This window comes from Sceloporus undulatus, unplaced genomic scaffold (assembly GCF_019175285.1).
Source record: "Sceloporus undulatus isolate JIND9_A2432 ecotype Alabama unplaced genomic scaffold, SceUnd_v1.1 scaffold_24, whole genome shotgun sequence".
NCBI classification, from domain to species: domain Eukaryota; kingdom Metazoa; phylum Chordata; class Lepidosauria; order Squamata; family Phrynosomatidae; genus Sceloporus; species Sceloporus undulatus.
Window position 1 is genome coordinate 313,397 of NW_024802946.1, and position 15,562 is coordinate 328,958.

Below are 15,562 nucleotides of genomic sequence, written 5' to 3' on the forward strand. Positions count from 1 at the left end.
CATCTCCCCCCGAACCAAAGGCCATCAATAGCCTGTTGTATCCCTCCCTTCTCTGGCCAGAGACCCCCTTCTGCAACAATCCTTTTGTGGTGCTAGTGGCATTTGAGTCTCCCCCTCACCCCCTGCGAATGCGCGGCAGGCAGTCTTGCTGCTTCAGAGGTCTGTGGCAATTCCTGCCTAGCGCTATTGGTCAAGACATGAATCCCAGCCAAGCTAGAGCAGGGGAAAGGGAGGGTGGAAAGGGGGGAGGAAGAGCGACACACACCATGTGTTGGCACATAATACCAGATGCCGGGTTTTCATAATGGGGAAGCCTTTTTTGCCCCAGGCACCGTTCATTGTTCAGCAGCCCCAGCAGAAGAGCTGTAAAAACAAAACCTCTGATAGGTGGATGAAAGTGTAAATAGGGGGCTAGTATTCCGGGTGATTTTTAATGGACTGCGCTACTGTAACTGAGAAGGCAATAGACTCCCGAGAAGGTAACATCATACCACTGCTGGGATTTTGTTTTGTTTTGTTTTCTCGATCCTCTTTGTAGGATCGCTTGGATGTTTTCTGCAATGTCTTGCGGTAATAAACGGATTGCCATCTGTGACGCTTTATTGCTTCTCTCGCACTTTTGTATTTGTATTTCATTTTTTTTAATACGCTTCTTGAAGATGAGAGCTTGGGAAAAGAGTCTCCCATCCCACTCTGTTCTCCTCTGGTGGCAAAGAAATAGCTAGTCTTCCTTCCTCCAACTTGTTCCCCCTTTTAGGTATCTGTATTTCCCTGTGCTTTCACTACACGCAGAGCAGATTATTCTTCCTCAGTTTACAGAGAGAGAATCTGTGCTGGGTCTGAAAATGATAAGCTTCATATAAATGAAACACAGTTGTTAAATGAACAAACAGTTCCAAGGGTTTCCAACAGTAAAATAGCACAGTATTGCAGATTCTTCACAAATACCTTTGTGGTTTTGACTGAAATATTTTCGTATTGAAATGTTATTAGTTTTTAAAGACCTGACGACTTTCGACGGCTCCATGAATTTAATAGGGTTTTTTTTTTAGACAAGGAATTCTCAGGGGTGGTTTTGCAAGTTCCTTCCTCTGAAACATAGCCTACAGCACCTGGGATTTGTTTGTGGTTACCCATCCAAGTTCTAATCACAGGTGACCTGCTTAGCTTCCAGGATCAGCTGGGATCTGATGGCTTTTAGGGTATTTAGGCCCTACAAATATATGTCTGTCTGTCTGTAAAACGTCTTGCTAGAATTTGGAACTAGATAAATTTTGTTGTCATTTTTGTGCGCCTTCAAAATAGTTCATGATTTATGGCAACCATAAGGTGAACCTATCATGGGGTTTTCTTGGCAAGGTTTGTTCAGAGCAGCTTTGCCATTGCCTTCCTTTGAGGTGAGAGAGTGTGCTTGAGCCAGGTAACTCAATGGGTTTTTGTGGTGGAGCTGAGATTCGAACCCTGGTCTCCAGAGTCCTAGTCCAGCACCCAAACCACTACAACATGCTGACTCATACTGAAAATTAAAGATGTTCAAGATGTGAAGTCATGTAAAGGCAATAGGATCCAGTTGTCCACAGATTTGGCTTGTGCTGTTAAATTTGTAGTCAGCCATAATACATGGGTTCAGCGCACACATCCCTATCCTCAATCCTCTGCACATGCTGCAAACTTTGGAGACTGAAGAGCAAGGTTTGACCTCTTTGTACTGGTTTTGGAGGAGACAAAAACAGTTCCACACATGAACTGAGTAAGAAGCATGATGCTGACTTCACTCCTTCCAGAATCCTCTGTGTCAAATGGGGAAGGGGGGTGTTTTGCATCTCTTATACGTAGTTGAAGGCACCTCAACGTTGTCTGCAATTCACAGAGGAAAGAGCCTTTGTCTTTGGCGGAGGTTGTTGCCAAAGGGAAAGAGATTAATCCCACTGACTTCCATTGAATTTGTGAATTCTTGATGGAAGCCATCCCTGGTTTCTGAGCCATGGGCCGAAATCTCTCAGCAGTGAAGTTTACAAACTTGGAGTAATAGTTTTGTGAATTAGACTGTACAGATCTTTTTAGCTGATTCTTTTATGAGCCTCCTTGGATCCCACTCAGGGAGAATAGTGACATATAATTAAACTAAATAAATAATAATATAAAGATCCGGGCCCCTCTTCTGATCTACCATCCATTATCACTTGAGCACTTTTTTTTAAGGGAAAGCTCTAGGAACTCCTAAAACTACAAATCCTAGGATTCCTATTTCAGACTTGTGACTATATTTTGTTTTCCATTTGCAAGGAAGAGGAGCTTTCTGCCGCCTCTGTGTTAATGAACAATCCTCTCCTAAATTTCTCTGGTGCTCAGAAGGAAGGGGAGTGCAACTGATAAGAGTTTTGGAGATAAAATTGGTACACCATTGGTAGGGACACATACTTTAATTGGAGAGGGGAGCACATAAGCGAAAAATGGAGAGAAACGTCATTCTGCTTTGACAAATCAGCCTTGTGCTGTGTCTTACCTGAAAGTAATCTGATTATTCAAAGTCACTCAAATAAGGCAGAGGATGTGCTGCCAATTAAACCTCAGACTCCCTGCTCCCAAAGCTTTCTGTGGGAAAGTAGATGTGAAAGGAACTCTTTGGCTGAGAGTGCCCAGGCCTGCAAGAGCCAACTTTCTTTCACTGCTAGCAATTATAAATGCTTTCTCTTCTCTTGAGTTATTGGAAGCAGAAATGTTTGGCCTCCTCTTGCTTGGCTCCCATACAAGCCAGGTACAATTGGCTGGCTTCAAACATGTTGAGATTTTATTGGTATAATACACGAGAAAGCACTGAAGAAGTGGTGGCAGACTACTAAAGAGGCACTCTCATATAAAGTCCCAAAGGTTAGTGGAGCATGGAAAGGTGATGAGCGGGGTGTCTATGGTCTATGGCCTTATTAGTTGGTCTCTCACTAACCTAAGGTGACCCTCTCTCCTGTGATACAGCTTCCAAACTTCTAAATTAAGCTATTGTCATCTTACTTAAGCAAGTCTTCTGCAGCTAATGCTTATCATATTACATTTTATTTCAGGAGTTCCCTCTCTCTTAGTTCTCCCGTCTCTATAATACGTGCAAAGATAACCGAAGAATGGCAGTCTCCAAAACTAACTCTGCGATAAGGCACATAAGATGTAGAGCGGCTTCTTGAGTCATGCCAGTTGCTCACAAGAGGGTCTTTTCTATGAACTAGTTGTGTACTTTGTTGCTTCTTTTTTGTATCCTGTTTGTTTTAGCACTTGAGTGCTTCTTTCAGACAAGACTGGGAGGAGAACAACCATCCAATTCACTGAACCGGCATCTCAGATGATAGCGACAGCTCAGCCAGAAGCTCCGTAATGCACATTTGGCCCTAAATGCCTAAAAGACTTTCCAAGCCTGTTGAATATATTGTCTCAAGAACTATGCACACAGTCACATTGAGATGGCACTTACAAGAACAATTGGCTTGCTTGCTTTGATCGTCCTGAACTTGGGTGATGAAGGAAGCTCCATGTCAACCAGTGTGCACACGCATATTCCTCTCTCGATGACCAATGCATTTAAGTGGTGACTTGTATGTACACAACTCTGCTCTCTTAAATTTAACACTATATGCAAAACCCTCCTGTAGTCATTTCATTTAACACAGATCTTAGGGCAGGGGACCAGATGAAAATGCCCCCAAATATGAAAACAGAAACAACGGGGGGGGGGGGGGGGGACCTAATCTGGATTTGAAAAATGGTCTTCTGTTTTGTTTTCATTTGTTTGTTTTTATATTAGCACAGTGCAGAGGAGCTCCGCAACCTATTTAAAAGATGGATTGGCACTCTTGGAAACTTCCTTCTTGTTTTTATTTTCAGGAAAAGGGCAATCTGGATGGGTCTTCATATTTTTAATAGACAGAATAACCAGGATGGGCAGAATTTGAAATGCTGTTTCTACCTACTTTCATATACAGTTCTACATCAGGGGTGAGAATCATGACACCTCCAGATGATGGATTAGAACTCCCAGCATTTTTCACCATTGTCTGTGCTAACTAGGGCTGCTTGGAGTTCCAGTCCAATAGCATCTGGAGGGCTGCATGATTGCTACCTCATTCTGTATAATGCACCAAGAGAGATTACCTGACTATAAAAATGTCTTAAATCCTAAAACGTTAACTTATTCAGAGACATGACTTTTGTGGGCCAAAGATTTTGGAGGTAATCTTAAGCATCACAAGATTATTATCATCTGCCTTTTAAAAAGGCGCACCTGCTCAGTTCGTGTGACCCATCCATAATTGCATCTGCTTCTCTATATGTAAACATTATAGACTGAGCTTGCTGCGCATCAGCACTGTCTCCTACAGAAGTACCTAACACAGCTTGCCTTTGTTCCTGTGAACATGAGACATAACAGTGGCCATTCTGTAGTGGGGACTGCTTTGTGAAAAAGGAAGAGGATGTGGCAGCTGATTTGACTGCTGTTTGGAATAGCTTGCTCCGTAAGATGTGGGCCTGTGTGCGAACCAAGATGGTTTGACTGCCAGAGTTTTGATTTGCTTGGAGAGGATCCATGAGAAATGTGTCCAGGGGCGGAGAGGCAATGATGGAAAGCCAGCCGCTGCCTTGCAAAGAGTTGTCTTACAAGGGAGCTTTAACAAGTATAAGAAAAGCCAGAACTTTGAACTTGGCAAGCGGACAGGATCAGCGGGGGTGGGGGGTGTCTTACATTTCCAGTAATGTGTTACGTGGCCTCGGTCTTCCTCCTCCTCTTCCTCAACTCGTATATTTCTGTATGGTTATCAAGCCAAATATACTCACCTTTTACTCCAGAGATCTTAAAAATGCCATTTCACATTAAGGGAAAGAGAATTCTTCTGGGAAGTTTGGAGGGATTTGCCCCCCTTGTGCTTGTTTGAAGTTTCTGTGACTTCAGAAGTTACAGAAAATAGCTAAGTGTGTGTCTCTGTGGAGAGGAGATGTACATCAGAAGAATGGTAGTACTATGCTCAGTGTCAGCACTGCCAGGAAAATGTGTACAGTTGGCCCTCCACATTTGCATCTTTTGCAGATTTGATTATTAGTAAGTTTAGTAAGTTTTATTTATAGACCGCTATTCCGCAATGATCATAGCGGTGTACAGTAAAAATTGCAAAACAATACAAAAAATTACAAGGCCTCTCTCCCCCTCAAGATGGTGGTCGGGAGGAGGGCTCTTGGTCTTGCCAGGCCAGGCCTCGTCTCTCCCCCTCAAGACGGTGGTCGGGAGGAGGGTTCTTGGTCTTGCCAGGCCAGGCCTCGTCTCTCCTCCTCAAGATGGTGGTCGGGATTATTTGCGTTTGTTATTAATATGTTCTCTCTAGGAATCTCTAGGTCCTCCAGCACTATTTTGCTGGAGGTTGGCCATAGAGTTGTGCTGGAAAATGTAGAAATTCCTAGAGAAAACCCTTGTTGGGTGACAAGATTGCTACGTACGTCAATAAAAATTTCTGCAAAGTGTAAAGAAATAATTACAGGGGGCAAGACCCCTAATCAGGTGGGACTGCCATTTTAGGTACTCACTTTTCCCTATTAGAGAAAAGCACAGGAGCTGAAAAGTATACCTCTGAGGCAATGTGGCCCACTCTTGAACTCTGAGGCAGGAGGATGCCTTGTGGCTAAATGGTTCTTAACATATTGAAACTCTTCTCCAGCAAGGAGAAACCAAGGGAACCAAGCTTTTTTTGGGCAAGCATGTCACAAAATCTGAAACAATGCTTAAGTGTGCTTGGTACAATTACCTGTACATATCCTCCTATATTTCACAAAAACTAGGAAATCTATGGCCAAGCAGCAGTGGAGTGTGGTCAAGATGGTAAAGGTTATTAATGAAGAACACCACACAAGCTAGGAGCGTTTACAACAGTTTGTTTTTGCCTGATCCTTCTAGGAAGGGCAGGATTCCACCTCTTCCTCATCTTTCTACTCCCATTGAGTTAAATGAGTATAATCTACTTTTGCACTTTGAGCTTAGTTTGCACCAATTGAGGTAAATGGAGGGTGACGTGGGAAAAGTTCCTACTTCTATAAAAGTGTTTACGGGGAGGTCTAAACAAGACCTTGAAAATTAATTTGGAGAGTGTTGATAGTGTACTCTAAGAATAATTTACAAAGAGAGGAGGATAATTTCAAATGGATAGATCTTTATACTCTGAATGGTGCAGCAGAAGCCAACAATTCATTGTTGTGTACCTTCAAGTTGTTTCACCGTATGGTAACTCTAAGGAGAAGCTATCACAGGGTTTTGTGGGGCTAAGAGTATGTGATTTGCTGAAGGCCACCCAGTAGGTTTCCATGGCTGAGAGAGAAATCAAACTCTGATTTTCAAAGTCATCATCCAATTTTAATTTCACTGCCCTGTGAAAGGCCTGAATACAAGCACCAGATCCTGTCTGATCTTGAATGCTAAACAGGATCAGCCCTGATTAGTAAAAGCTTCCCTCCATATCAACAGATTCTTCATCCAGGGATCCAACCATCCATGGCTTGAAAATATTCCAAAAAGATATAAATTCCAAAAGGAAACCTTGGTTTTGCTATTTTATATAATGGACACCATTTTACTATACCATTTATAGATTTCGTTATCCAGAGTGGGTCCTGGAACCAAACCCCAGCAGATACCAAGGGTCCACTGTAACTGAATGGGAGACCACCAAGAAATACCAGGTGCTGTAGGCTATGTTTCAGAGGAAGAAACTAGCAAAACCACCTCTGATGATTCCTTGCCTAAGAAAACCCTGTGTAATTCAGGGGGTTGCCATATGTCTGCTTGAAGGCACGCACACATACACACGCATTAACTTGACCCAGACCTTGATGGAAAGGAACTCAGCTTCAGTGAATTGCTTAGTTCTTGACCTTTTCAAAGCAAGTCTGCCAGGAAATGATCTCTTCCTTCTACACTGCACTGCTGTCTTACCTTTCATTAGGCAAAACTCATCAATTCCCTGCCACCACCACTTTTCTGTGGATTGCTCCTGTTTGCCACTGTGGCTTGTAGTTGCCAGAGGCAGCTGCAGCTTAAGAGTGAGGAAGGAGCAGCTTCAAAAAGACAATGCACAGAACAGGGATGGAGCTAGACAGCCTAGCTGTGTTCAAAGCCCCAAGGCAGAGACGTTCTGGCAGCAAAAGCAAAGGAGTCATTGCAGTGTATAAGAGCAGCAGATAGTATGTGGCTGTGACAGTTGGGAGCTGGAAGGTTAATACAAAAACCTTCATCTTTGGATGTAGGAACTAGCATGTAGTGTGGCTGTGTGCTGCACAGACTTTTACCCAGAAGGGTAGAATAATGATTTCTATCCTGGTTTCTATGGCCTCTGTGTGGTGTCATTCGGAAGAATGGGACCTAAGCAGTGATGTCTCTTCAGGTATACACTGAGGCTTGTGGTGGTGGGCATTACATTGTTGTGTGCTTTAAAGTTATTTCCAACTCGTGGTGACTCTAAGGCAAACCTATCAAGGGTTTTCTTGGTAAGATTTGTTCAGAGGAGGTTTGCCATATGATCTTGACACGTGTGACATGCTCAAGGTCACCCAGTGGGTTTCATGGCTGAGCTGGGAATCGAATCCTGCTCTCCATAGTCATAGTCCAGCACCCAAACCACTGCATCATATTGGCTCTCAATTATAATACATGCACTTTCCCTTAGAAAGAGTCACTTTGGAAGTTGGAGTCTTTTCCCCCATGACTGTTCTCTGTGAAGTAACTCCTTGTGTCTTCCTTATTTACCAGATGTTGAGCAATGTATAAAAGGGTTTGCCTTTTCTGAATAAGAGCGGGCTCCAAGATATGATCTCCTAAGTGCTCTAGAAATAAAGAAATGCAGCCTTTGGCTCCTCCAGAAATCCCAGACTATCCTACCCTTGATCAGGAAAAGGAAAGGAAAGAATTGCCTCTCCTGGAAACATCCAAAACAGAAATTCACATTTTACCTAGGTTGCACCCTCTCCTGCTCTGTTTAATGTCAAAACTCCCACCTGTTTTTCCAAACTAGAAGTTCTGATTTCTTCCTGTCTTGTTTTATTTTGCATGGTTGGCAGTCCAGGCATAGGCCCCCAGACCTTGTAGCTGCTCACCCCTGGTTTAGATGCTCTTCATGCCATCTCCCAGTCAGTAAAACCAGGGGTGCCCAAATGTTTGCTGCTTTCATAGCTAGCCAATGTTCATGATTAGAAATCCAGAAAACAGTGATACCTTTACTGGCTAACCAGAATGCACAAAATAGATTATGCAAGCTTTCAATATTCTCTCAGGCCATACCAGCTTCGCTGAGAACAACTGTAACATCATCTTGACAGAATGTAAGCCTATGACACCACCATCATAATTTTTCTTTCTTTCTTCTGTTTAATATCTCTACCTGATAAAGATGCCAGTGGAGCTTTGAAAGCTTGCATCACATATCTTGTGCATTTTGGTTGGTCAATAAAGGTATTGCTGTTTTGTAAACTTTGGATGTTATTCTACTTTGCGACCCCTGGATATATATATATTCTACATGATTAGAGTTACTCTGCCCCCCTACCCAAATTGGGGTGTTCTTAACACCTTGAAGCTCAGTGTGGGATTGAGAATTCTTCCCTGCCCCATTTTCAGATTTGAGGTGAATCGGGGAGTCTGTCCCCCATTGTGCTGAATTTCAAAGGCATTTGAAGTGCTTCATACGGGCAACAGAACTGTAGGGACAATCGTGTTTCCTAAAGGATACAGGGACATTTTGGGTGGCAAACAAATGTGTAAATTGCTCAGTAAAATTATTTTGAGGTTTCATTATGCTGAATTTGGAGGAAGAAAGGGCAGTGTGACCAGTTGATTTACTAAGTGGGCATCTCTCTCTGTGCCTTTTGATCAGCTAATGAATAAACGCAACCTATCAAGCTGTCATTTTTATGGATTTTTGCAAATAATTCTTTCAGAAACAAGAAAATTAATATCCCTCCAGGGATGGCCTGGACTCTTTGACCTTGCTAAGCTATTGAAAATCACGGCCACAGAATTCAGAGGGTTTTCTCTCTCCTCCTCTCAGCTGTGAAGTATCTCTGGCCTTCTGATAATGTCACTTACTCACTAGAGATTTCAGTGGGAAAAGGAATGGCTTTCTGTCATATTTCCCAGTCAAAATACACCGGGTGTCTTTTGATCTTTCCAGACATGCTCATTGTAACAAAAGATACTTGGCAGGAAATGCAATAGAAATTGAATTTTGTCATTTATGTGTGTTCACTCACAAGTGTGTTGGTTTGTTTTAGAAGTTCTAAAGCAAAATGTTATGCAATGAAACGAGGTAATATTGTCAGGAAAGAAATGAATTATTCGCTTTACAAAGTCTTCTTCTCGAATTTACACAAAGATCCAAATGGATTTACTAGCCATATCAATCCTATGCAATGAGAAACATGGAACAATAAGCCAGGACTGCTTGGGCCAGGTAGTCAGGATGTTGCATGTTTTCCTGTCACATAGTCGTCTTACAGTGCAAATATACCCACTTTTACTTAGAAGTACATTCCACTGGATCAGTGAGACAAGGAACTGTGATGGGGAAGGAACCTTTCACTAGCATGATATATACCACATGCTATTTTCCTCATTTTAATATGGCTTCCAACTCTTTCTTTCAGTTGACATGGATGATGAAGATGGCCGATGCTTGTTAGATGTAATTTGGTAAGTATTTGCCCTTGACAAGAATAGTGTGTCCTTATTATTTTCTCTTCTCTGTTGTGGCTGCATATTTTCAAAATATCAAATGCTATAATTTTCATCAGTGCTCAATTTAAATTCTGTGAACTCCCCTCTATAATCATTAACTGTGGCTGCCGTTGTTATATGCCTGTGGATAACGCAGGTTGGCATAGCAGCAGGAATGGGTATCATGCAGCCCTCCAGATGTTGTTGGACTGCAAGTCCTAGCAGTCCTAGTCCACTTAGTCAGTTAAGAGGAATGGTTGGAGTTAACAGCCCAGTAACATCTGGAAAGCCACATGATTCCCACCCTGCATAGCAAGTCTCATTAACCAAAATCCACATAGAACAGCTGGAAGACGAATGCCTGTGCATCTTCTAGCAACACTTATAAGCCCCAAGTGTGAAAATATATGCTTTCTAAGAATATGAGAATGCATTACATAGTACTAGACCCATTTCATTTTAGAAACTAAAATTGCCAAGGAATATATTAAGCCTTAAACTTTGCCTCTTCAAGCTGCCGGCAATGTTAGTAATGATTGCTAGGTAAAGTGAAGTTTAAGACTTTTTCTATACACACACATCTTCACATACCAGCAGTCCTAGATCTCTGTGGGTCTAACCCTCACCATCCCTTGAGATATTGGGGGAGGGGGTATGTTTATAGATGTATGTCTGATCTGTTTCTAACCTTTGTATGATTTTTAATCAATTTTATAGTATTTTAATGTGGCATTTTTGAATTGGTTTTGAAACTTTTTGTAAACATTTTTAATTTGCTCTTATGGAAGCTGCCTTGGGTCCCTACTTGGTAAATAAAGTAAAATAAAATAGAAGTTTGATGTGTGTGCATACATAGGTTTACACACATGCACAAAGATGTGTCCTCCCTCAACACCCAACTCATGTTGAGTGCAGCTGAAAACAATTGTGCATCCTCATGTTTAATGTCAAAATGTGGCCTGTGGTAAAGAGTAACTTTACTAGCTATTTCAAGGTAATTCAGAGACCAAGACTAGCACATATTGTCATACATTTAAAAAAACCCCACATAGCGTTTGGTTTGTCTGAAGAAGTCGTTTTTATCTATTCTACAAGACAAAGAAAAAACATTTTGTGTGCATATGTATGTACATATTTATATAAATATTTGTGTTACTCTTTTCCATCAAAATGCTAATAAATAAGTGCTGGACACAAATGTAGCTGCTAAGTGAATTGTAGTCATCCTCTATTGGTCAGTTTTAAAAATCAAGGGGATACTAGAAACATTAAGTCTGCAACTCGTCCATTAAAGCATTCCTTGTGTTGCTTTCCCCCCCAGCGATCCTCAGGCCTTGAACGATTTTTTACATGGATCTGAAAAGGTGAGGTGTTGCTCTTGCATGTATTTCTATAAATGCTTAAGTTGCTGCATGCTTAATTAACAAATCAAAATGCCTCCTTGAATTGCTTTTGGCTTCTATGCTTACAAAGAGAGAAGTGACACAGAGAACAGAGGTGGTACCAATCCTAGAAATGATGACCTGTGAAGACTATCCTGCCATTCTTTTTCTCAAGGGAACATGGAACATTGGCAAATAAAAGCAGTCATAAAACTACTTAGTAGTTACATATGATAAATTACTTTCTTTTTAAAAAGACAGAAAAAAACAAAAGTGTTTTTTCTTTTACAATTGGGAATGTATTGATAGCTCCTGGAAAGAAATCAAGCCACTGAGAGGAAGTGATCTTGTGGCTTGGTCTGCAGATACAGGAAAACTTGCAAGATTTAATTTGGAGGCTTGTACCTCCAGGAATCCCTCAGTCAATATGGCCCCTGACCATGCTGGTTGAGGAGAGATCTGCAGAATGGTTGTCTAAGTAATATCTCTAAGTTCTGGAAAATGATGCCATTTGGTCTCCATTTCACATTAACCTGATTCCCTGAACACTGTCAACCTTAAATTTACATTCACATACAGTAATTTGAATCTTTTTGGTTACAGATTGACAGTGATGATCTCCTGGACAACACAGGAGATGCAGCCAGTGCCTTCTTTGAGGGTGCTGGGGTATGTATTTTTCACCTCATTTTTGAAGTACAGTTTATATTCCTCTTTGCATCATCATGTCCTTTCTTTGCAAACACATCATTTTTGTAGTGCATGATGAAGGATGCAAGGTTACATCCCCATGATGGCAAGCAGGCATGATAAGGAAGGAAAAGACATAGGAAGGCATATGTGTGCCATTAACAATTTAGCATCTTTGTTTAATATGGTTTTAAAAAACTGCAGAAAGTCACTAAACATTGTGACAGCCTACTTCTAGACTCTTGTGTGTGATACAGTTGTTTGGAACAGTGTGTGCATAAAGTTTGGTTATAAACAGGTAGGCAGAGCAAAGGCAAAATTGATAGGAGTGGAAACCTCATTTCTCTCATGTCATTGGGGGGGGGGATCAATCTGTACCTATATCTACATTTGATTCTGGGCCTGGCATTTGTAGCTATGCTATAGTAAAACAAACAAGTTAATTTAAAAGCATATTGTACTCTAACCACTTTTATAGAAAGTATGGAGACTCAAGTGTCAGAGGTAGGGAAACAGTGCAGTCAGAGTTCACCATAGACTGTTCACAGACCTGTTAATCAATTCCCTGCATGATCTTCCATAATGATTTGATTTCATTCACACAGTTACTAATACTGGGATACAATGAAAGGTGGTGGTGCAGAGCTGTGATTTCTATGACCAACTCATGTTCATTTTGAACCATTCATTTGGAGCTTTAGCTGTCTTTGGATGTTTCATTTGCTGTCCTTTTCCATCCCGGTGCTTTGTTCTGTTTGGTGGGGAGGGCCTGATCACGGTGATCAGCTTAGTAAAGGTTCGGGGGTTGTGAAAGCCTGGGAAAGATTTCTCTTAGAATGAGGTCAGTAACTTCCATTTGTGTGCCTTGGGAACCTAGATAGTGAAGTGCTTTTGTCTTGTACCAGATGTTTTCTTGTGAGGCATGATATAAGACAGAAAATGCTTAACCACTCTTAGTCCAAATGAAGTTGCAGTCAGAAGTGCATTGTAATGATGTATGTTCAGGGCTGGATGAGGAAGAATCATGACTGAATTTCCTGACTTCTTTTTCTTTGCCTAAAAGCACCAAGGGAAGGGGAGCTAATTCGGATTAGGACCGTGTCCCTGGAGGCGATGGGGTTTTTAACTCTTTGCCATTTTTTCAACTTAAATTGTCTCCCTCCAGCTAATGTTTGTATTGACTTATTCCTCTTCCTATGATTCAAAGCAGCCATGGTGAGGGTGAGGCCAATGGAAATGAGGAAAAGGAAACAAACTTTGATTTCTCCCTAATAAAATGATGGAGTCTTCAGAAAACAAGTGCATTACATAAATAGCAGTGTTGTTTAAAATATTTGCATGCACACTCTTGGCCAGCTAGATACAGAGTAGATGAAGGATCCTGTTTGGTAGCATCCAATAGAAATATAAATCTGCTGAACACAAGACAATCCAAAAATTCTGTTTTGTTCATATCAGAGAGATGCTTACTTTTCTCCCTCTATGCTTCCTCTTCATTCTTCTTCAGCTGCACGTACAGGAATCCTCTGGCAATCATTTGAACCCTGAGCAGAGCCAGCCCACAACAAGTGTTGACTTAGACTTCTTGGAAGATGACATCCTGGGATCGCCTTCTGGGAGCGGGAGCAACCTGCAGAACTCAGACCAGCCCTGTGACATTCTCCAGCAGAGCCTGCAAGAGGCAAACATTACCGAGCAGACCCTGGAAGCAGAGGCAGAGCTGGACCTGGGGTCTTTCCAGCTCCCTACGCTACAGCCAGTGGTCCATACTGCCTCTGATGGCACTCCGCAGATTTTTTCCAGTGGGGCTGACCTCATTGGACTTCAGCAGCCTGCAGTGTTGACCCATCAGGCACTGGTGCAGCAATCAGTAGGGGCTGATGTGGTCAACAAGGCCATCAGTGTGCAGCCTTTTCTCCAGCAAGTGGGCTTGGGAAATGTCACCATCCAGCCAATATCCAACCTACAAGGGTTACCCAATGGGAGCCCCAGTGGAGCACTGGGCATTGGGCAAATTCAGGTGGTGGGCCAGCAAGTCATGGCAATTAACCAGCCTGGTCAGCAGATCATTGCGAAGCAAGTCCAGCCTTCCCAAGTGGCTACTATGCCAGTTGGCAGTTACATCACCCAGACTGCCCCGGAGCAACAGCAGGTCACTCTTGCCTCTGCTGGGGTCTCTCCACAGAATGCTGGGCTTGTCATCCAGAAGAACCTCCCAGCAGTAGCCACAACAACACTGAATGGAAGCTCCATGTTTGGGAGTGTATCTGCCACCCAGGGCTCCCAGCCTCTCACCGTCACATCCAACTTGAGCAGCTCACTAGTGCAAGCTCAAAATGTGATCATTCACCGGACACCCACACCAATTCAGCCCAAGCCTGCTGGAGTCCTCCAGCAGAAGTTGTACCAGATCACGCCCAAACCATTTGGCCCCAACAATGCTACCCTAACGATCCAGAATGAGGCTGCCCTCCAACAGCAGAAAGCCCAGCAGAACTTAACCTTCATGGCCGGCAAAGCAGGGCAGAATGTGGTCCTCTCTGGGTTCCCGCCAGGGCTGCCTGCCAACATGTTCAAGCAGCCCCCGCCACAGCAGCAGGCCCTGAGCAAGCCTATGAGTGTCCATTTGCTGAATCAAGGCAGCAGCATTGTGATCCCAGCGCAGCATGTCCCTCAGGCCATGCTGCAGGGTCAGAACCAGTTCCTTCTCCCAGGACAACTCACTGGCACTTCTGCAGTCCAGATTCCCCAGCAGCTGTCAGCCCTGCAGGCTAACATGGGAGGACAGATTTTAACAACTTCTCATCCTAGTGGTCAAACTCATATCATCACTAGCCAAGGGCCTGGTGGGCAACTAATAACAAACCAAGCACTGCCTGCCCAGATCCTCACCAATCAGAACCTGGCAAGCCAGCTGAACTTGGGGCAGGTCCTGACATCACAGAATGCACATGGGACAGCCCATATTCTTTCTGCTCCTATCCAGCTACAACCAGGGCAGGTTGGCCAGCCAACTCTCTTCCAGATGCCTGTGTCCCTGGCTGGTAGCCTGACAACCCAGAGCCAGCCCAGTGTTGCAGCTTCCCTGGCTGGCAGTGCCATCAATCAGGCTGGCCAGACTGTTATCCAAGGAGTCACCCTGCCCAACCAAGTGGCTATGTTAAATGCCACTGAGAACCTCAACCCAACTGTGACCATCCAAGCACCCCCTAGTGCTAGCAGCCAGAGTCCCAATCTCATTCAACCACAGCCAGCCTCCAATACCAACCTGCTGGCAAGCAGTGACCAGGCAAACATATTAACCGTCCAGCCCAGTTCCCAGCATACTTCTGCTCCTGCTCAGCTTCAGGTGAATGTGCAGCAACAAACTCCACCACCTCAACAGTCAGCGCAACTTCCTGGGACTTCTCAGCCCAGTCCTAACTTGGTGGCATCCAGTCCTGAAAAGATTATTTTGGGCCAGACAGCTGCTGGAACCATTATCTCCCAGGATTCCATGCAGATGTTCCTCCAACAGGCAAGTGAAAAGTTTCCTAATATGATGACTAGTTCTGCTAGGTTGTTTAATTGGCTCTGTCCCTCTTGGTGTATACTCCAGTTTAACATTTACAGTAACAATAAGGAGCCAAGAAAGCTGCATGCACTGACTCCACAGAACCATCAAAACTTCAGTTGTTCATTTTAATAAAAAAAATAAATCTAGACATAATGACAGATGAGGAAGGGACTTTTCAAATATATGCTTAAAGCAGGAAAGAGC

The 15,562-nt window shown here is 43.1% G+C and overlaps 1 protein-coding gene across 5 annotated transcripts in view; it reads left to right on the forward strand.

The window, feature by feature from the left end:
- The window catches only part of LOC121917580 (BRD4-interacting chromatin-remodeling complex-associated protein-like), a 77,355-nt gene that overhangs the window by 42,627 nt on the left and 19,166 nt on the right, over positions 1–15,562 (forward strand). For 4 of the 5 annotated variants that reach the window (XM_042443656.1, XM_042443659.1, XM_042443661.1 and 1 more), the window contains 4 exons: positions 9,661–9,706; positions 11,052–11,094; positions 11,716–11,781; positions 13,310–15,319. In XM_042443656.1, coding sequence (XP_042299590.1) covers positions 9,666–9,706; positions 11,052–11,094; positions 11,716–11,781; positions 13,310–15,319 — 2,160 coding nt within the window. In that variant the 5' untranslated portion in view covers positions 9,661–9,665. The remainder of the gene's footprint in view (positions 1–9,660; positions 9,707–11,051; positions 11,095–11,715; positions 11,782–13,309; positions 15,320–15,562) is intronic. The other variant, XM_042443660.1, reaches the window with a different exon arrangement.